This window comes from Tenrec ecaudatus, chromosome 3 (genome assembly GCF_050624435.1).
Source record: "Tenrec ecaudatus isolate mTenEca1 chromosome 3, mTenEca1.hap1, whole genome shotgun sequence".
In the NCBI taxonomy this organism is placed as follows: Eukaryota; Metazoa; Chordata; class Mammalia; order Afrosoricida; family Tenrecidae; genus Tenrec; species Tenrec ecaudatus.
In genome coordinates this window covers 119,544,755-119,566,305 of record NC_134532.1, presented here as the reverse complement: position 1 = coordinate 119,566,305, position 21,551 = coordinate 119,544,755, and the positions used below count along the sequence as shown (strand labels likewise).

Below are 21,551 nucleotides of genomic sequence, written 5' to 3'. Positions count from 1 at the left end.
TTATTATATCTGTGAAATAAAACAATCTTTTTATCTATTTAATAAGAAACAGTCATTTTTCTTGCTTCTCACCAAAAAAATCTAACATGAGTACTTTCTGTGCAAGTGCAATTTTTCATGTGATTTAAACATTTATCACTTTTAACAAAATGCAGTTTTCATCTTTACTGGATACCAAGATTAAATCATATCTTTATTTAAGTAATTTAATGAAGTGTTCAATCAGAACTATACTTCTCTATCCTAAGTAAAGGCTTTTTGAAATGACTGATAAGCGGCACAAATGAGAAAATTGTAAATTTAATAATCTTCTTACTCAAAAATAATACAATTCAAGGACTGTTATTAAGCTAAATTGTGTATTGCGCTGTAGTCTTCCTGAAGATTTCCACCATATTTTTATGGATGTTCACCTTGATTAAATAATAGGTTCTGTTTGTTTTGTTTTTTTAACAGTGTTCCAACAAAAAACAGCCAGAAGACAGTCTGATGGTGACAAGCCCCATGGTCCTCCTAGAAAACAAGGTATTAACCTAATTTTAATTTAGCTAATCCTCTCTAAGCAGTTAAAGAAATTTTGTGGATATAGAATCGATGATATTGGAAGAGACATAAATAGGTATGCTTGATTAGTTCTAGTTTCCAGTTGTGACTCATCCAAATACAATTTTTCATAAGATCGGTTCCTGAATAGTACTTTATGAACAAAGCTAGGAAGCAGCCCTGTCAGAATGATGCTGATGGTCTGGCTGGAGCTGGAGGAAGATCATGGAAACCCAGTTCTCAAGCATGCCTCAGAAACGACGGTTTCATAGACATTTAGGTGGAAGTTTGGGGACTTCAACTAGGTGGTGCCGCAGAAGTGTATCCTGCCCCGTTTCTGAAAGAGGGGTGCCATAGGGTTTCCTAGCTTCTATACTGAATTGAATCAGACTTTACATTTCACACAACTCTCTTTCTTTCATGGCTTTAGGCAACATTTTTGAAAAAACTATTTGCCATGCAAAGAAAAGCTGAAAACTATAGACAGGAAGATATGACACAGGAGAATAACTTCTTGTTCTTCAAGAAATTGGCAGTGTCCAGATTTCTCTGAAACTTTAGGTTTTTTCTGATATTAATAACTTGTATAAACTGGTTTTTTGTTTTGTTTTCAATGTAAGAAATGGCAGCATTTAGGGGTAATACTAGCTGACTATGAGGATCAATGAACATATTTTTTTAAATCTTTTAACCTACATTTGAAATAGCTTGAATCCAAAATTATATTACCTTTAAATTGTCTCAAGTGAATTGTTGATACACTATATAAAACCAGAAATTAGATCACAGCAGCTAGCAAATACTGTTAGTTAATTTTTATGCCATGGTTGGTTATTGATCATGCCAACATCTACCACCGACTGAACTTTTAAGTGCAGAACTACAAAGTTGCTGCTCACAAGCTACCAAGGATCATTTTACAGACAAAGGTATATGCTAAAATATAATTTCATCCATAATATTAAGTGGCATGCCTTAGAGTACCCGTGTTGTCACCTCTTGCAATTAGGTGACTACGCATTAGGCTTCTAACTGAAAGGTCAGTAGTTCAAAATCACCAGCTGGTCTGGTGGATACTCCTGTGAAGGGTTATCTTCTCAGACACCCACAGGTACAGTTCTACCTTGTCCTACAAGGTTGCTATGAGTTCAAATAGACTAGATTGCAGTGCACTGAACTTCAATTAAGTTGTTGCTGCTCTCAGGTGCCACCGAGACGGTTCGAAGTCATAGCTACCTCCGTGAATCAGAAGGAAACCCTGCTTGGTCCTGTGCCATCCTCACAACTGTTGAGTCAGAAAAAAATTAGGATCAGAATTGTTACACAGAAATCTGAGCAAGAGAGTTGAGATAATTCCTACTGGACTCCTGCACATATCTCACAGAATTTTGGACTGTATGTAGGAGATGGAAATGATTTGAACTCTTTGAAAGGAAATTTCTCAGGCATTTTTTTTCTTACAAAATTTTCAAAATATAATTTTCAATTAAATTATCCTAGAATTAAGAGAAAATGTATAGAGGACCGACCAACAGAGATGGAAAAAACCGAAAAGCAGCAAGTGTAACGAAGAGATCTCAGTAATACTTGTTTATCTATTGTTGTCCTGGCTGCTTTGTGGAGACTAGTATAATGAAAAGCCCTAGTACATATTAAACTATGAAATCCTAAATATTTTTGTTATAAATATAGAAAATTTATCCAACTGAAAATAGGAGCTACTGAAAATAGGAGCTAATAGTGAGAAAAAACTAAGGACTAACTACAAAATATTTTCTTACATTAATATATCACCATATTTTATTTTCTAATTTGTTTAATCAAAACCAACTCTCTTTAGATTTTTAAGATTTTAGGGACTAAGATACTAAAATTGTCAATCAAATCTTACATAGAATTATTTTATCTTAGTGTACTTAAATTCAACTATTGATGAAGTTCTTGATTAATGACTTTTGAACAATTTTCTTATGTCCCTTTAAAAGATGTGAGCATAGGTAACTCAGCAGAGTAAAAGAGAGCATTGTGATATTTTCCAGATTTAATGGTATATTAAACTTTCTTAAGTGTTTTTAAAATATCTATTTCTGATGCTTATAATTGGAGGGAAATCAAAATTTAACATGAGAAAATAAAGAGATTTTAAAACAGAAGAACTTGGAAATATAAGGCTTACTTCAGTTACCATTTTTTCAGATAACTTCAGTAAACTTTTTCAGATATTTATGACCATCCAGTTCATGGGACGTCCTCACAGCAGTCCTGTTGAACAGAGTGGAACTGTGCCTGCGGGTTTCTCAGGCTGTAAATTTTCACCGAAGCAGAGAGTTTTGTCACTCTCTAGCTGAGAGGCTGGTGGGTTCAAACTTCAACTTTTTGGTTAGCAGTGTATTGTATAACTCACTATACCATCAGGCCTCCTGCTGGGGCACAGTAGGATTATTCAGTAACTATTTTCAAACATTCTGGAATTTTATGGTATACTAGATTTAGAAGTTTATACTTCTCCGTCACTGATCTTTTGACTTGGTAGAGAAGAATAACAACAACGAACAATTTATAAAATTTTGATCCCAAAAACATTTTATAAATGCTTCTTTGTTATTTTTCTTCTCTACCAAGTAAAAAGATCAGTGACGGAGAAGTATAAACTTCTTAATCTAGTATTTTAAAAAGGGTTTAGATACTTTCTATGGATCACTAAAGAAATTACTTAATTCTTCCACAATAGACTGTAAAGAAAGGAATATTAAATTCTTTTCCTACTAAAAGTGTAAATGTTTCAAATGCCCTAGGTTGAAAACTTCCAAGAGATTGCCAGGAAGTTACAATATTGCTACGTCAAGTAATTTTCCTGAGCAACATAAAAAAGCTAATTGGCACATCTTCATAGAAACTCAATTGATTGCTTCAATTTAATTTTCACATCTTAAGAAAAATAATGCGGATGAAAGTGCTGAGGACTTTGGATCACACGCAAAGTTTCCATCAAAATATAATTATAGAATCAATTTCCCAAGTTGTTTTAGAAATGAGAACGTGCCAGAGAGCAATGCCACTTATCGAATGTGCCCCCCTCTCCACTGCCACCATCATGCCTCTCGCCCAAAACAGAGCCTCGCAGTCAAGGGTCTTTCTCCAATTCTGAAACCAGAGAACATAATCTTATCACTGTCTAGGGAGTGATCAAGTTTTTTATTCTAAGTCATGTTAACTTCCCTTACAAATAACTGATTTGTAACTTTCCATTTCAATCTATTAAAACTAAAATAGGAAGATATTACTTCTCAATTAATAGAATTCTTCTATTTTAGACTCTTGATAAGTAAAACTTCTGAAAACCTCAAATTAGTAATTAGAAGATCTTTAGGTGAACATAAATTAAATCAAAATATAGTGGACAGATATAAGGTCAAACATAAGGACAAACACCAAGGTCAAAAAAATCTGACTAACTTGTCCTCCATCACAAAATTGTATAATAAACGGTTCATGTTTCCCACACCTGTTAAATCATTTTCTCTTTTCTGTACTGAGGATTCCTTTCTATCCTCACTAGTATCATGATCATTTTGCTAACATAATCTTATCCAGATACAATACATGACAACTAATGCAGGTTAACCGTTTGTAGCTTGATCGTTGGTCAGAAATTTGATTAGAGCAATCATCCACGGGTCGTCTGAGACACACAGAAAAGTAATGGATCTCATGGAAGAGGGATGGCCGCGGCCGCTCTCAGAGGAAAAGCCATTTGTGTGAAGGCTGAGGAAGAAGTTGAAGAAGGAGCGCATCCACCATAATCATGCTGCCTGTTTCCGTGACTCCAATTCCAGATGACGAGAAGAATTCTTTGCACAACATGTAAAATGTGCTTATCTAAGCCTTACATTTAGCAAATGGTCAGAGAAGCTGGACTATGTGAAGAACAACTTGGCATCAGGACCGGAGGAAGCCCTGTTAACCAACTGCGACACGCAGATGACACAGCCTTGCTTGCTGAGAGTGAGGACGGCTTCAAGCACTTGCTGATGAAGGTCAAGGATTGCAGCCTTCAGTATCGCAGTTTCAAATGCCTCATATGGGTGTAAAAGGTGCACATTGAATAAGGAAAATTAAAAAGAGTCCATGTATTTGAATTAGAGTGGTGGTGAAAATTATTGAAAGTAGCATGGACTTCCAAAAAGACAAGCAAATCTGTTTTGGAAGAAGTAGAGATAGAATACTGCTTAGAGGCAAAGATGACAAGACTTTGACCCACATACTTTGGAAATGCTCTCAGAAGAGAGCAGTCCCTGGCGAAGGACAGCATGATTAATAAAGTGGAGGGCCGGGCAACAGAGGAAAGCCCTCCATGAGACGGTGCAACAATGGACTCAAGCGCAGGAACGGTTGCGAAGGTGTCTCAGGACCAGGCGGGCAGTGTTGTCGTCTTTGGTGCATATGTTTGCTATGCTCAGAATCCACCCAAGGGTACCTAACAATAAAAACAATGATTTACTATGCCAAGAATAACAAATTCAAGAGGAAGACATCATCATTCATCATCAAAAAAATAACTTCACGACCTGTCTTGAAGTTCAATGCTCTCTTTGATAAGATGTTTATAAGGAAGACCAGCTAAAACAGCTATTACACAAATTACGCACCAACCACTAAAGTCAGTTATAATAAAGACATTGAAGAATTCTAACAACTTCTTCATTTTGAAATTGATAAAAGGTCACCCAGTTGTATTGGTGTACTGGGGTTGAATGTGAAAGCTGGACACAAAGAAGAGGGACAGTATTTGGAAAATATGGTCTTGGTGATACAAATAAATCTGTAGGTTGCATGATAAAAGTTTGTAAAATCAAAATGTATTCTTTGAAAAATACCGTTTTTCAACAACATATGCAGTGTCTACACATGTAGACCTCACTATATTGAGTACAGAGACATTAAATGGACTACATCTTTGCTAAGAGAAAAAGGATAAACTCAGCCTAAACTCGGCTAATATCATCAGACTCAACCAAGCCAGGGGTGGACTGTGGAGCAGATCATTAATGACTCAACTGCAATTTCAAGATGAAGTTGAACAAAGTTAAAACTATCCCATAAAACACACAAACGTACCCTTGAATTTAGTGTGTGAAAACAGAGTTGATTTTTAAACACTTGTGACCAAAGATCAAGTGAGTTATGGGATGACAGAAGGAATTTAATACATGGAGAAAAAAGCAAATGATCATTAAGAGGACTGGAAATAAAGGAAAAGAGTTGACCTCAGAAGAAACCCTGCAACTTTCTCTTTTAGGTAGAGTAGTTAAAGTGCGTGGAAGAAATGATTAAGTGAAAATCTGATCATTTCAAAGGCAGCTTCGGAAGACAAAGTAAAGCGTTATGTTGAATTTTGCAAACTGGGAATTAGAAAACTGAAAGGGAAGAACATATTCCAACTAACTCAAGCTGAAAGAACTGACAAAAAATTCAAACCCTGAGTTGACCTGTTGAAAGATTCTATAGGCAAAATATTAAATGATGCAATATCGAAAGAATGCACAGAGCCAGGGTGTCAAAAATAATTCACTGACATTTGTGGCCATTATGCAATCTCCTTTCAACTTTGAAGGGGTGGGGTCTAGCCTGTCAATCAGATCACAGCTTGATGACTTCACTGGAGGCCAGATACACTCACTTCCTGCGAGACATTCCTATTGACAAGCCACATGGAGCTATGCTGAAGGAGCCAGAACCCTGGAGCAGGAGGAGTCACGTGGAGATCCATGCCAACACTGAGGTGCTTCCAATGCCACTGGATCCATGAGATTTTCCACCCACTGGCCTCTGATCTTCTAATGCTTGTGTTGCATGAGTCTGACGAGGAATTTATGGACTGGTATTGGACATATGGGTTAATATCAGATTTATGGACTTGATCTGAACTGTGCTGGGATTTTTTCTTAATATATAATTACTCTTTGATATAAAGTTCTCTTTATACATATATGACAACTCAGAGTGATACAACATTCAAGCAATTCAAGTAGTAGTCTATGATTATCTTAGGTTAGGTTCTTTATAGATGTATAACCAGTAAAGTTTATATATGTATATGTAGAGGATTATTGCATGGAAATATTTCACACAGTGGTAGAAGTGGGCACTTTCCAAGTCCATGGATCAGATGTCATACTGGAAGTTTCTTCTAATTGTTATTGCTTCAGCAATTGATGGTCCCATAATCTACAGGTCAGGCAACAGGCTTCTGGATATAGAAGTAAATGAATCCAGGGTTGGAAAGTAAGTAGACATGTTTCAGAGGATTTCCAGTATAAGCAGGCAATACAGCAGGCTGCTAGCTCAAGTCCAAAGAACTAGCAACAAATCAGATGCAGGACTCAGAGTTAGGAAAAAAACAAGTAAGATGGTTTCAATATAAGAATCAGGCCACACCTTTTATAAGGTCACATCATGGGAGACTACAAGGTCCTAACAACCAAAACAAACTAGTTAACATTCTACCATTTCAGGAGGTAGCAGATGAGCTAGACCAAATGGTGCTAAAGTGAGAAGTTCAAACTGAACTGAAAGCATTAGCCAAAATCAAGGCTCCAGGAATTGATGGGATACCCATCAAAACATTTCAACAAGCTGATGAAGCACTGGAATCACTTACTCATTTATGCCAGGAAATTTGGAAGACAGCTACTTAGCCAACTGACTCTATCCATTCCAAAGAAATGTGACCCAACAGTATGCTAAAGTTATAGAACAACATTTTTGATGTCACATGCAAGTAAAATTTTACTGAAGATCATTCAACAAAAGTTATAGGAGTCTATTTACAGAGAACTGCCAGAGGCTGTTCAGGCTAGATTCAGAAGAAGACATGAAACCATGAATATCATTTCTGAGGTCAGTTGGATCTTGGCTGAATGCAGAGACTAGTAGGAAGACTTCATGTCACATATTTTGGACATGTGGTCAGGAGAAACTAGTCCCTAGAGAAAGGTATCATGCTTGGTCAAATGGGAAGGGGGAGCAGTGAAAAAGAGGAAGGCCCTCAAGGACATGGATAGATACCGTGGGTGCAAGAATGGGCTGAAGCTCAAGAACTATTATAAAGATGGCCCAGGATGAGAGCGTTTTAGTATGTTGTGCCTAAGGTCGCTATGGGTCGGAACCGACTGGATGACAACAACAACGACAGCCAAGCAGCTGATAAGCCTGGGCCCAGACCAGTTGACAAAAACCTTAATTAGCACAATGTTCAAGACTGATGTCGTCAGCAAGCCGCACTGAAGGCATTAGCAAAGCGCAAGTTTCCAAGAATTGATAACTGCCGATTGAGATGTTTCAGCAAACGGGTACGGCACTGGAAGCACCTACTAACCTAAACTAAGAAATCTGGAAGACAGTTACCTGGCCAGCTGAGGAAGGTGGCCTAACAGAATATGGAAATTAGCAAGCAATTCATGCAGGTAACTCTCTGCTGGAGTAGAAAGCTGTGTCTTTCTCCTACAGAACAGCTAGTAGTTTCAAAGTGCTGATCCTGTGGTTGGCAACTTCACGAGAGGGCACTGTTCCACCAGCGCTCCCTTATGGGCCAAGTCGATCTTGTTCTATGAGTCTATCCTGTCGCGATGAGTCAGCATGGACTTGATGGCAATGAGAGGCGTGCGAGTAAAATGTTGCTGGAAATCATTGACAAAAATAAGTTGTAGTGATACATGGACACAAGAGACGCAAGCCAGAATCAAAAGAGGGTATTAAATGAGAGCTATCATTACTGAGATCACATAAATCTTGGCAGAAAGCATGGAATTCCAGGAAAATGTTTACTTGTGTTTTTCAACTGTGCAAAGGTATTTGATTGCGTGATGCAGTGCAAACTATTGATAACATTGCAAAGAATGAGAATTCCATAAAACTTCATTATGCTCCTGTGACGCTGTACACAGTCATTTGAGCAGGACCAGGTAATTCTTTATGGTTTAGAATTAGAAAAGATGTGCATTGGGATTGTAATATTACATCATATTTATTCAATCTGTATGTCAATAAAACAGCCCACAAAGATGGGCTATATGAAGAACCTGGCACATGATCGGAGGAAGACTCTTAACAACCCAGATATGCAGACGACACAAGTTTGATAGCTGCAACCAGGAGGATTTGAGCCATATCCTAATGAAGATCAAAGATTACAGCCTTACTATGAATTCCAACACAATGTAAAGAAACCCAAAACCCTTAGAATGGACCCAAAACACAGCATCATAATAATGGAAAAAGAGATCAAAGTTGTCAAGGATTCTGTTTAACATGTAGCCACAATCAATGTTCTGTCAATCGCAGTTAAAAATGAAAATCTGATGTGCAAGTCCTCTTTACCCTATTAAAAAGTAAACATGAAAATATAAAATAAAAAGCAAACATATCTCTTTGGGGACAAAGGTGTGCTTAACCCTAAACAAGGTGTGCTCAATGTCTTCATATGCACTTGAAAGTTGGTCGGGGAATAGGGAAGACCAGAGAAGAATTGGCGCGTTTGGATTGTGGTGGTGGTGAGGAATATTGACAGTAGTATGGACAGCCAGAGAACTAAAGAGTCTGTCCTAGATGAAGTACAGACAGAATGCTCCTCAGAATTGGGGGAAGCAGGACTTTGTTTCCTATACTTTGGAGTTATTTTCAGGAGTGAGCTCCCCTTGGAGAAAAACATCATGCTTGGTAAAGGGTCAGCCCAAAAGAGGAAGACCTTGGTGAGCTGCATTCACACCGTCGCGGCCATAACAGGATCAAGTTTGACTAGAATGTGAGAAAGGGCAGACTGGGCAGTGGTTCCTTTGGGTGTTCATAGAGTAACTATATTTATAACCCACAAGTACATGGGTTTTATAACAATACTTATTAACATACCACTCTATTTCTTTAACCACATAATTCTATAAATCATGGGGAATTAATATGTTAAGAAAAGAATCAAATGATGAAGAGAAAGCAATGGTATTTGTGACAGTGACCACTGTTCCAGTATGTACAATAAGCAAGGTCCTGGATGACACAGTGGTTAAGCACTCAACTGGTAAGCCAGACGGCAGGGTTTGAACCCACCAACTTCTCCAAAGGAAAGGATGCAGCAGTGGGCCTCCATAAAGAGATACAGTGTGGGAAATCCTACTGGGAAGTGCACTCCGTCCTCCAGGTTCCTTTGGAGTAAGAATTCTACTCAAGAGCGATGAGTAAGCCTTCCTTGTGCATAAATGTCATCTGCAGACCCTTATTTGGTCCCTGACAACGAATTCTTCACTCCAGACTGCAAAACCATTATCGGCTGGTCGTTGGAGCAATGGATGCTCCTGGGAAAGATATACTGCAGGAATGTGGCTTTTATGGGTTTTCTAAGTGCCCAGTACTTCAGAAATTTGATAAATGTCAAATAATAAGGCGTTCTGTAAGCAGGAGACCTGAGGAGATGTGGACAGCATTGTCCTTATGTGCAAAAGTGAATGCTGGTCTCAGAGGTATTTTCAGCAGGTTGTCTTTGCCAATACTGTATACATTACAGAGAAAAGCGGGGGAAGTGTCAAAATGTGGTCATTTGTATTCCATAAAAGAGTAATAATCTCAGTTCCCTTTTTTAGTATATCTTATATTTCCATTTGCCATATTGCTCACAGAGTTTTTTGCTAATGTCATATCTGGGAAAACTTGGTAATAACTGAATTCTTCTCTAAAATGGTGATAATTTAGCAGCTCACATTGTAGCCTTTCTCCAGAAATATCTATGAAGGAAGGCACAAAAAGAGTAAGTTTCTAGGTTAGAGGGAGAATGAGATTGAAACATTTAAAGCCTGTTGTCCACCCTTGCAGTTTGTGAAATAAAACACTTTTTTTCATGAAAAATGGTGGGAAGATATATAATCCTTCTCTCATTCACTGACCCCCACTCTATTACACAGAGGTTCATTTTTTAAATCACTCCTCACTCCAGGGAGTCATTCTCTGTACTTTTGAGAACTAGTCTTCCCAGGAGGGAGGGCGCAAAGGGGTCCCTGCTGTATAGCTTTGTGGCGAAGAAACTGATGGTCAAAGAGGCTTCTGCTGGTAATTTACGCAAGAGGTTAGCAATTGCATGTTGACCTAAGAGTGAACTCAAAAATTGAAACCAGAAAAGGTGCAGGGCAGAAAGATGGGGATGACGGTCAGTATGAGATGGAAGCAAAATAGAGGAAAGACTTTTTAGGTGAGAGAGCAGAATATGGTAAAATATGACAGGAAGACATATCCTAAGTAACACATTTAGGTGTGGTGCAAAACAAAGCTTAAGTCTCAGAGAATGAAGATGATTTCTCAGCACGATAAGGGGTGTCATAATAGTTCGAAAGTGGGGTTAGTTCAATTAGGGGTCGAATAAGATAAGGATACCCTTCATTGGGAGTGGCATTTGCCTTTTTCCTTGAAGAGCTAGCAAATACAATCGCATAGTAACATAAAATGAAAAGTCTATTGGTAAAAATAAAATTGCATTTTCCTTATTTTCATATGCTTATTTACATGCCTAGAAAGCCCAGAGAATGAATTATAATATTTTTAGAATTATTTGAAGTGGCTAGGTATAATACAGAAAAAGTTATTTTTAATATGCCAGCAATATTAAATATGAGACATCATGAAAAAATAAGTCATTTCATATGCCTTCCAATTGAATAAGTATCCATTAAAAACAGAGAGACCCTATTTTTCTGGATGAAGAAACTAAATAGTCACCATTATTTCTTAATCTATAAATTTAACAAAATCTTAATAATTTTTCCATTTGTGAAAAGATGCAACAGTTTGGAGGAATGTGTCCAAATCTATAAGAAGACTTTAAGACCAATTACTTGGGGGGGGGGGGGGAATTAAGACACTTGGTTTGTCATGTGTGATACATTAAATATCATTTATCTCACTATGAAAACAACAGTCTTATAAAGGCAAGAGGAAGCAACAGATAGACAAGGTTTAAATGATAATTGGTGCTATTAGTTCATGTACAGCATACCCGCTCATGTGGCCACCCCATGCCCAGCAGAATGAATTGCTCTCATGCCTTATGCCATATTCATAATTTGTTGCCTATTGAACAATTATAAATTTGTCTATCCATCAATCCCCTACCAAACAAAATAAGACCAAATTTAAATATTTGTTTCTACTTGTTTAAGTTTCATTGCTGATTATTAATTTTCAATTGCCCATAAAGTAATTTGGTAAGCTGGTACAATATCATGTGGTATGGCATTATGTGAACTTACAGAATCATATGATATTTACATGAGGTGTGGTATGGTGTGGTGTTGTGTGGCATAGTGCATGTGGCATGGATTAGAATAGAATATATTCCATTAGTAAACTTATTAGCAAGGTTGTGATTTTTCACTGTGGAAACAATATAGTATTATTACAGAAAGTTGAATATTATTACTATAAGGTCATTTATTTCTGATATAATCACAATAAAACTAGTATATTTTTTAAATCACATGTACCACTTTTGCCTAGCTAAAATGTTTTATATATAAACTTTTATATACTGCCTTTGTTTTATCATATAATAACCACTTTGTTGCTATCTTTATTATTATTATTCCAATAACTATGTCTGTGTTATCTAGTATTATTTTAACAAAAATACCATAAGAGGATAAGTTTTATACACCAAAATGTATTTTTTCAGAGTTTCATTGCCTAGAAATTTAAATTCAAGGTCCCATGTTTGGGAACGATTTTCTTCTGTCCGTCTATTCTGAAGGAAGCTCCTGGTCGCCTCTGCTTTTATTTCTTGGTTCCACAGAGATCTCCATGAAGCTTGATATCTCTCTTGCCCCATCAATCTACCTCTTTTATAGTTTCTAAGGAATTGACCCAAAATACATTCTACACTGACCCTGCCCAGTAACGTACACACCTAACCTGTGCCTAACTGGGATTGTAGCCACAAAGGTTAGAATCCACAGCGTACATTTTGGGGAGGTAAATCTCAGTCCATAGCATGATACCACAATTATCTAATAAATCCTTGATACCATAAATCTTCTGTTCCTGAATAATCCAATTATTTGCTTTCAAATTTTCATTAAAGATATTATTTTAGTCAGTCACCCAGGAATGGAAAGAATTTTAATAAATATTTATCTGATCTCTTGGTTTATATACTCACGACAACAAATTTCTGATGTGACGTTCACCGGTACGTCATCAAGGGGGAGGATCTTTTAGAGAAAAATTCATTCGCAAGTATCTCAAACATTGGGAAACTACAGAATTCCCTGAAGCTTTTCAAACTGAGTCCAAAAGGCTGCCCAAAGATGTCAAACAGCAGGCTGGCAAATGCGATTGGATTAAAAGTACCGTATGTGCTCAAGTATAGCCAACCCAAATATCAGCAGAGGCACCTAATTTTACCACAAAACTGCATTAAAAGTGTGCTGAAGAACTCAGCTTATACATGAGTATATACGGTATGTTCTACTCATAGATCTCTGTAGTATTTTCTATAGAAAATAAAATAATGAGGATAGAAAACTAGGGAGAAAAGGAAAGTTACGTCCTATTCCTCATCAAATAGGGATGCAATCAAGTAGTCTTACCAACACAACCAAATGATTAGAAATTACATATTTTGGTTTGACGTGTCAGCCTTCGGACAAAAGTAGTGACACACCTAAATCATTGTTTTTGTCAACTTGATATTACCTGATAGTAATTTATGAAGGCAAAATAGTTTAGTCCTTAGTGTAGGCATAAAAAGTAAAAATTGTGAAATGATATGTCAAATAGTTCCACTTGTAAAAACAACTAACTCCAGGACTTGGTACTGATGACTTCTACTGCCTCACTTCATTGTTATTCTCTCAGCGCAATGACTCCAGGCATTTTACTTATACCTTAATAGTTAGAATTGGAAAAGTGAATTGAGGAAGATGCTATTAAATATAGGCAACCTTGTGCGACCCTATCTAAACCTACACATACCTAAGACTGCAACAGGCACATGGTTGTGGTTGGGTGCCCTTCAGTCTGTGTTCTGACGCAATGCGACCATGGGACCAAAAGAGGGGAGCCCGGACCGGGTCTGCACCTTCATCCCTTTCGCTCGTAGGTTTGAGCCCATTTTTGCAGCCACTGTGTCAATCCATCTGGTTGAGAGGTTTCCTCTTTTTTGCTGCCCCTTTACATAGGCAAGCATGATGTCCTTCTCCAGGGACTGGTCCCTGCTGACAACATTTCCAAGATGAAATCTTGCCACCTTGCCTCTAAGAAGCACTCTGACTGCACTTTTGTTGTTGTTTGTGCCAGTCTCTGCCGTGGGAACACTTTCCTAGAGATAACTGCTTCCACAGTCGAAAGGCCTCGGTTTCTGCACAAAAATGTAGCAAGATGTGCTGGTACTGTTGTCCTCTCCCTCCTGAGATAGTACAGTAAGCGTGTTGGAGGTAATGGATATATTTAGATGAGAGGGTGCCACCTCAAATGAGTTCTATAGCCAAGCAGATAACAGACATATGGTAAATTTCCTGGTAACTAGAAAGAAAGATAGGTTTGTGACAATCCAGTGAACACATGCTATCACTTAAGGCAGGCAGGTCCATGTATACCTTTATATATCATATTGTACAAACAAAACACCGAATATAGCACATGGTCTGCCATTTTTCTATCACTACCTCAGGTTGTTAGCCTTTAGTGGGTGCAACAGTTACACGGGAGAAATAAGACTATCTGATGTATGTATTGTACCCAGCATATAATTAATTACATGCTTTAAAATCAACTTGGGTAATAAAAAGATCTCTCTACAAAATGACAAGAAGTTATTTAAGTATTTCATGAATAAAATTTTAAAATGTTTCTTAAACTATAACCATGTTTGGGAGTTGGTTGAGATCTCTTCTCCCAAAATTATAGCAATTAGGCGTATTCCAAAAATATCTGGTACTCATTATAACATTACCATTTCATTTAGCCTACAACGTGGCAGGCGCTATGTTAAGTATATTAGACACATGATCTCTTTTAATCCTCATAACACAATACAAAACACAGCTCACAATCTGTTCAGTCCAGGATTTTTCTTTTTTATGCTTCTGTTTTATCTATCCTTATTCCTTTTTGTTCCTCAGTAATGAAATACATTTTCATAAATATAGTGACCCTGGGAGCCAGGTACCACCATCCCCTAAGAGGGAAAAAAAATCATAAAGAGTACATAATCATGTATTTTTAATTTTTCATGCACTTGTTAGGTGCCATTGAGTCATCTCTGTCCCATAGCAACCCTATGCACAACAGAACGAAACACTGCACAGTCCTGTGCCATCCTCACAATTGTATTCCTGAGCTTATTGATGCAGCCACTGTGTCAATCCATCTTACCAAGGGTGTGTTAGTCCGGATAGACTAGAGAAACAAATTCATAGACATTCATATGTGTATAAGAAAGCGCTTTCTATAAAGAATAATAGTACCTAATTAAAACATCCCAGCCAAGTCTTGAGGTACATAAGTCTGATATTAGTCCGTATGCCCAATAACAATCTATAAAGTCCTCTTCAGACTCACGAATCACATGCAATGAAGCTGAATGCAGGAAGATCACAGGGCAGTGGGTGGAAAATCTTGTGGATCCAGTGGCAGTGGAAATATCTCCAGGTTGGCAGGGGTCTCTTCGTGGCTCCTTCAACTCCAGGGCTCTAGCGTAATTCCATGTCTTGTCTGCAGGAATGTCTCTTGTGTGTCCCAGCTCCAGCGAGCTAGTTAGCTCCCTAATGCCTCCAAATGCTGTCATCAAGTTGCAACTTGCTTGCAGGGGTGGAGGATAAGCTCCACCCCTTCACTGTTAAATTTCAAATTGACAACAGATTATGTAACTACCACAAAGAGCCTTCCTCTTTTTGGCCACCCTCCACTTTACCAAACATAATCGCCTTCTCCAGGGAATGCTCTGTCCTGACAATATGCCTCAAATATGTAAGACAAAGCCTTGCTGTGCGGTCCCTCGAAGGAGCGCTCTGGCCTTACTTCTCCCGATACAGATCAAGTGTCCTTTTAGGAGCCGATGGTACTTTCCATCTCCTTCCCTAGCACCTCCTTTCAAACGCATCCTTTCCTCTATGGTCTTCTACTTCTCCAAGAAGAACTTGGCTCCCCGCTGAAAACCCTGTACACAGGAACAAACAAACAAAATACACACGTGCACAATTGCACAAGCAAAGGGAAAGAAACACACAAAAAAAGTGTGTTCAGAATGCTCTTTCCCTCCTCTTCCCTCAGTGTCCACATGTTGACTTGCTGCTAAAGCTCCTTTCCTTCCAATTATAGACAGAGCACGAATGGAGAGCCAAGCCTTTCCCACTCTAAATTGCTGCCTAGCTACTGGCCAGGAAGAACTCATCCTCCTGCAAGAGAAAGTCAAGAATGGGAAACTGTCTGTGGATGAAGCTCTGGAGAAATTTAAACACTGGCAGCTGACAAAGAGTGACCTGGGAATCATGCAGCAGGTAATGGTGACTCCAGTTCTTTCCGAAGCACTCGCTTCTCTGAGCAGCGTCTAGCCTGTTCATCAAGAGCTCTGGGGCAATAGCAGGCTTCACTGCTCGACTGCTAAGCACAAAGTCGGAAGTTCTAGCCCACCACCTACTCAAGACAAAGAGGGAGCTTTCTTCTCCATGGGGCAGTACTACACTGTGCTTCATGGTCACTATGAGTCAGAATTGGCAGCAGTGGCAGGGAATGAATAGAGAACCTCATTGTAAATGTTTACTCTTAACAAGAAACAAAAGGTTTACCATGCTTTCATTTATAACTAGCCACAATCAAGATATCTTCAAACCATGAATTAAAAGTTGTAAAATATCTATATTTCATGCTTCTGAACTATTGAGAAACTCATCTCTAGGACCCAGTAGTCTTAAAAGAAATGTAATGAGTTGTATTCTTATTTTCCATTTAGCATTTGGACCTGTGGGATGTATATGTGTATTTGTGGGGGGCGGGGGGCTGGTTAGTCCTGGTGACATAGGGGGTTATATACTGGGCTGGTTAGTCCTGGTGACATAGGGGGTTATATATACTGTAGGTCAGCCATTCGAATGCACCAACCACTTCACAGAAGAAGATGAGGCTATCTGCTCTCAGAAAAATTCACAAACTGATTGAACAAAGGGGCATTTTTACTCTGTCCTATAAGACCTCTATAAATTAGAGTCAACTCGATGGCAGTGTGAATGTGTATAAAATATATACATCTATATGTCAACTATATTTGTTTTGCATAAATATTAGCCATATTAATTGTATCACTATTTCTATATTTTAGATGAATGAGATCAGTCTGATCTTATATATAGGAAGAGCAGTGAGGACTTATAGAAAAGAAAATTTGTATTCTATAACTTCAATTTCTATCCTAAAAATAGATTGAGAGAGTTCGGATGGTACAAGAACAAAATACATTATATGTACTTTGTGACATTCTCAGTGAGAGGTGCCATGGCTGTATTCTATGTATCATACAGTCCTGGCCACCCCCAAACCATATGAACATATTTTCCTTCTCACCATCGAAGCCACCATTGTCTCAAGGTCTCGTTCTCATGTAGCTGTTAAAGTAAACATATTCAATTTTCTAATGTATGCCAATTAATATGCTAGCTTTCTCAAGGTATATATATTTTAAAAGACAGCAGTTGGAAAGACAATTTTTACAAGAAGAAAAGTGAACAAAAAGTTATGAAATTCCATGCAATTGGCTTTTCAACTTACTTTTGAGTTTATGTACTCTTGTTGTTATTGTTAGGTGCCTTCAACGTGATTGTGACTCTTAGGGACCCTGTGTACAACAGAAAACGAAAACACCGCCTGCTGTGCCCCACCCTCCCATCTGGTATCTGTGCGAGCCCAGGGTTGCAGTCACGGCCAACCCCTTTCTTGATGCCTTTACCAAGTGCATCCTTTACCAAGTGCAATGTGCTTCTCGGGGGACTGGTGTCACCTGACAGCATGTCCAAAGTACATGGGACAAAGTCCCCCCACCCTCGCCTCAGAGGAGTATGCTGACAGTGGTTCTTCCCAGACATAGTTATTTGTTCTTTTGGGAGTCCATGGTACTTTCAACATTCTGGTCCAGCACCATAATTCTAATGCATCCATTTTTCTTCAATCCGCCTTAGCCAGTGTTTCATTCTGTGTGCATAGTGTCACTGTGGGTCAGAGCCAACACAAAGGCACCTAACAACAACAACAACAGGCTGATACCTATGGGTCATGACCTCCACTTAGAATCTACAAATGGCAAGTTCCAAGAGCCTGGGAGGCAGGATTATTCGTCAGATATTTCTAAAACCAGAGATTTGTCCCCAAGTTTGCAAAGCTAATAATTGGCCTGCTGAGTTTGGATCCGTGATGTCCTTTACCCCCTAAATCTCCCACTTGTAATCACAATATCTACTTTAGACCTGTTTCATCGTTGCATTTTAGAAACTTATACCTTTTATTTAAGTTTTATAAATCTACAGTGGAGACTTTTACTTAAGGGTAAACAAAACAGAGTGGTACCCATATGTGATTTAAATGATTCATATGATTTTGAACTTAAACTTGATACTGAATGGGTTTAGAATTTTGAGAATAATCTGATAGAATAAAGGTGGTTTTGCATGTGGGGAAAACCTAAATTTTGGGTAGCCAAAGTGTGCACTATTATGCATATAATTGTGTCCCTCGTACATATGTGTCCAATTTTTGGCTCATGAACCTATGAATATGATCATGTTTGGAAATAGATTTTTGTTATCTTAATTAGTCATACTAATGTAGGGTGAATCCTATAATTAGTTATAAAAATTAGAAAAAGACCACAGTAGACCTAAAGGCACACATAGGGGGAAAGCAGCTGTCATAGGAGAATGATTTAGAAGCTAAGGAACACCAGGGAGCAAGTAGCTTGGAATACCTACAATGAAAGAGTCCTCACGGCTAAGTTCCTGAGATGGATTTTAGCTTTCACAATGCAAGAAAATAAATTTTACTTCTCCAATGTCATTTCGTATGGTCTTTCTGTTATAGCAACTCCAGAGAACTAACATATACTTCTTTAGGCTGTCACTATTAATGAGTAGGAGAGACGTGCCAAGAAGAGGAGCCCCTCGGGTAGGGAGGCCCTCAAATCCGACTGGGGAGAAGCTGCTCTCCCCAAGGAGAGCCACCCAGAAAGCGGCATGGACTACGGCTCTCGGGACCTTCAGTTGCTAATGGGCCTACTCAAAAAGAAAAGAAACGCCTGCAAATAACAATAATCATGGGAATGGGAATGACTTCAGGGATTTATGAAAATTGTGACATGAATGTAGGAAAATTGTAAGTTGTAAAAAATGAAATGGAAGACATAAAATAGATATTTTAGGATTTAGTGAGCTGAAAGGGACTGGCATTGACATTCTGAAAGAGAAAATCCTGATTACCTTTGCCAGGCATGACAGATTCAAGAGGAAAGACCTTCCATGCATCATTACAAGGTCATTTGAAGATCTGTCTTGAAGTAAAGCATTGTTTGTGATAGGATTTAATCTGTCCCCATCCATGGAATTACCATAAATACAACTATAGTTCTAATTCAGGCACCAACCAGGAAACCTAGTGGTGCAGAAATTGAAGAATTTAACCCAAAATTTCACTCTAAAATTGATAAAACCTGTAATCAAGGTGTATTGATCATTTTGATGAATGGAATGAAAAAGTTGGAAACGAATAGGAAGGAACAGCAAATGGAAAATGAAGTCTTAATCTTGAAACAAAGCTGGAGATTCCAAGACAGTAGTTTGCAATACCATCCACTTGCTGATAGCAAATTCCTTCTTCAACAACACAAATGACCAGACACATAGCCTTCTCCCTGGGAAATACACAGAAATCAAATGGACTACATCTGTGAGAAGAGATGTTGGAAAAGCACAATCTCTGTCACTAAAACCAGGTCAGAGCTGGCTGTGGAACAGTCCAGAATGCTCAAAGGTAAGTTCTGATTGAAGATCAAGAAATTAAAACAATTCCACTAGAACCAAAATATTATCATGAGTGTGTTCCTTTTGAATTTCAGGAGTATCTCCCAAAAAGATTTGACACATTTAATAATAACGACAAAATACCATGATATCGGTGGAATGACATTAAGAAAGCAAAAAGTCATTTTAAAAAGTGGAAAGAAAGAAAATATAAAAGTGAATGTCAGAAGTGACTCTACCACTTGAACTTGATCATATAGAGGTGCTAAGACAAGGTGAAGAGATGATTAAATCAAGGAGCTTAACATAACATTTCAAACAGCATCAAGAGAAAACAAAGCATCAATGCATCTTCTGGAAGAGCTTCCTCTTCTTAATTGCAAATCCGCTTCACCAGACAAGATGTCCATCTCCAGGAACTTGTCTATCCTGACATGTCTAAAGTGTGTAAGACAAAGCCTTGACATCCTTGCGTCTAAGGAGGCCTCTGGCCTTACTTCTTCCAACACAGATTGGTTTGTCATTTTAACAGCCCACGGTACTTTCAATATTCCCCGGCATCATAATTCAAATGCACGGTTGTTGCTACCGTCTTCCTGACTCAGCGTCCACCTTTCATATGCCTAGGAGGCAGTAGAAAGCATGGCTTGAGTCAGGTGTACCACGGATCTCAAAGTAGCATCCATGGTTTTCAATACTGTAAACTGTGTGCGGTGGTTTTGCCTAAGGCAAACCATCAGTCAAGCTCTTGACTGCTGCTTCCGGAATACCTGATTTGCGGTGGGATGTGGTCCCTGATGTCGGATGGCTCTTGGCTCAAAGCAAAGAATCCCAGAAAGATGTTAACTTGTGTTTCATTGTGCAATGGCATTTGACTGTGTGGAGCCTCACACACTGTGGATAGTCTTGAGAAGAATGGGAATATAAAAACACTGCATTGTGCGCTTTCGGAACATGTACGTGGATCAAGAGGCAGTCCTGCAACAGTATAAAGGGAAATTGCACGGTTTGAAATCAGGAAAGGTGTGCGAAAGCGCTTTATCCTGTAGCCACACTAGCTTGATCTGTACGCTGAGCAAATCATAAGAGAAGTTGGCTTATATGAAGAAGAGTGTGGCATCAGAATGGGAGGAAGGCTATTAACAATCTGCAACATGCAGATCATGCAACCTTCTTGCTGAAAGCAAGGAGCACTTGAAACACTTGCTAATAAAGATCAAGGACTGCCGCCTTTGGTGTGGATTACAACACCATATAACGAAGAGCAAAATTCTCACAACCGGACCAATAGGGAGCATGATACATGGAGAAGAAACTGATATCAAGAATTTTGTCTTGCTTGGATCCACAATCAATGCTCTTGGTTTGGACAGCATTAGTATGGGAAAACATTCCAAAATGTTTTGGGCCCTGGGTTCCCAAAATGTGTGATTTGCACAAGTAATTTAATCCACATTATGCCCCAGTTTTCATGTTTGTAAGAAGAGGATGGTGATACTACATGAAGTTGTGCAAATTGAGAGAGAAAATATATGTAAACTATTGATAATGGGGTTTGGGACATTATGAATGCTAATTAGATACTAAGTAGTAGAGAGATAGTTGTAGTGGATGTCTTCGATTTGATTCATGACACATTTGTAATCTTGACATCTATTTTCTGAACTTCTCCTCATTAAGGAAAAGCTACGTCAACTGAGAGATTGTATTTTCGGAAAAAGACCAGAAGAAGAAAGTGCCTGTGGTAGGTAAAATCACTGCAATTCAAAAATATGGAATAACATAGAAAATGCAGGGGCTGTCGAATTGAACAAACGCCGATTTCAGATCTGTATGCTCTCACTTCCAGCTGTGTCTTAATCTCTAGTACTCAGATTCACATCTAGAAAATGGAATAAATATATCTATTTTGGGGGGTGGATTTTGTGAATTAACACATAATGTAATTAAAGCACACTCTGTGACCAATAATGA

At 38.4% G+C, this 21,551-nt stretch overlaps 1 protein-coding gene across 1 annotated transcript in view; it reads left to right on the top strand.

Moving 5' to 3' along the window:
* BANK1 (B cell scaffold protein with ankyrin repeats 1) overlaps window positions 1–21,551 on the top strand; it is a 345,748-nt gene that overhangs the window by 292,409 nt on the left and 31,788 nt on the right. The window contains exons 10-12 of the mRNA XM_075543540.1: window positions 457–525; window positions 15,898–16,076; window positions 21,258–21,321. Coding sequence (XP_075399655.1) covers window positions 457–525; window positions 15,898–16,076; window positions 21,258–21,321 — 312 coding nt within the window. The remainder of the gene's footprint in view (window positions 1–456; window positions 526–15,897; window positions 16,077–21,257; window positions 21,322–21,551) is intronic.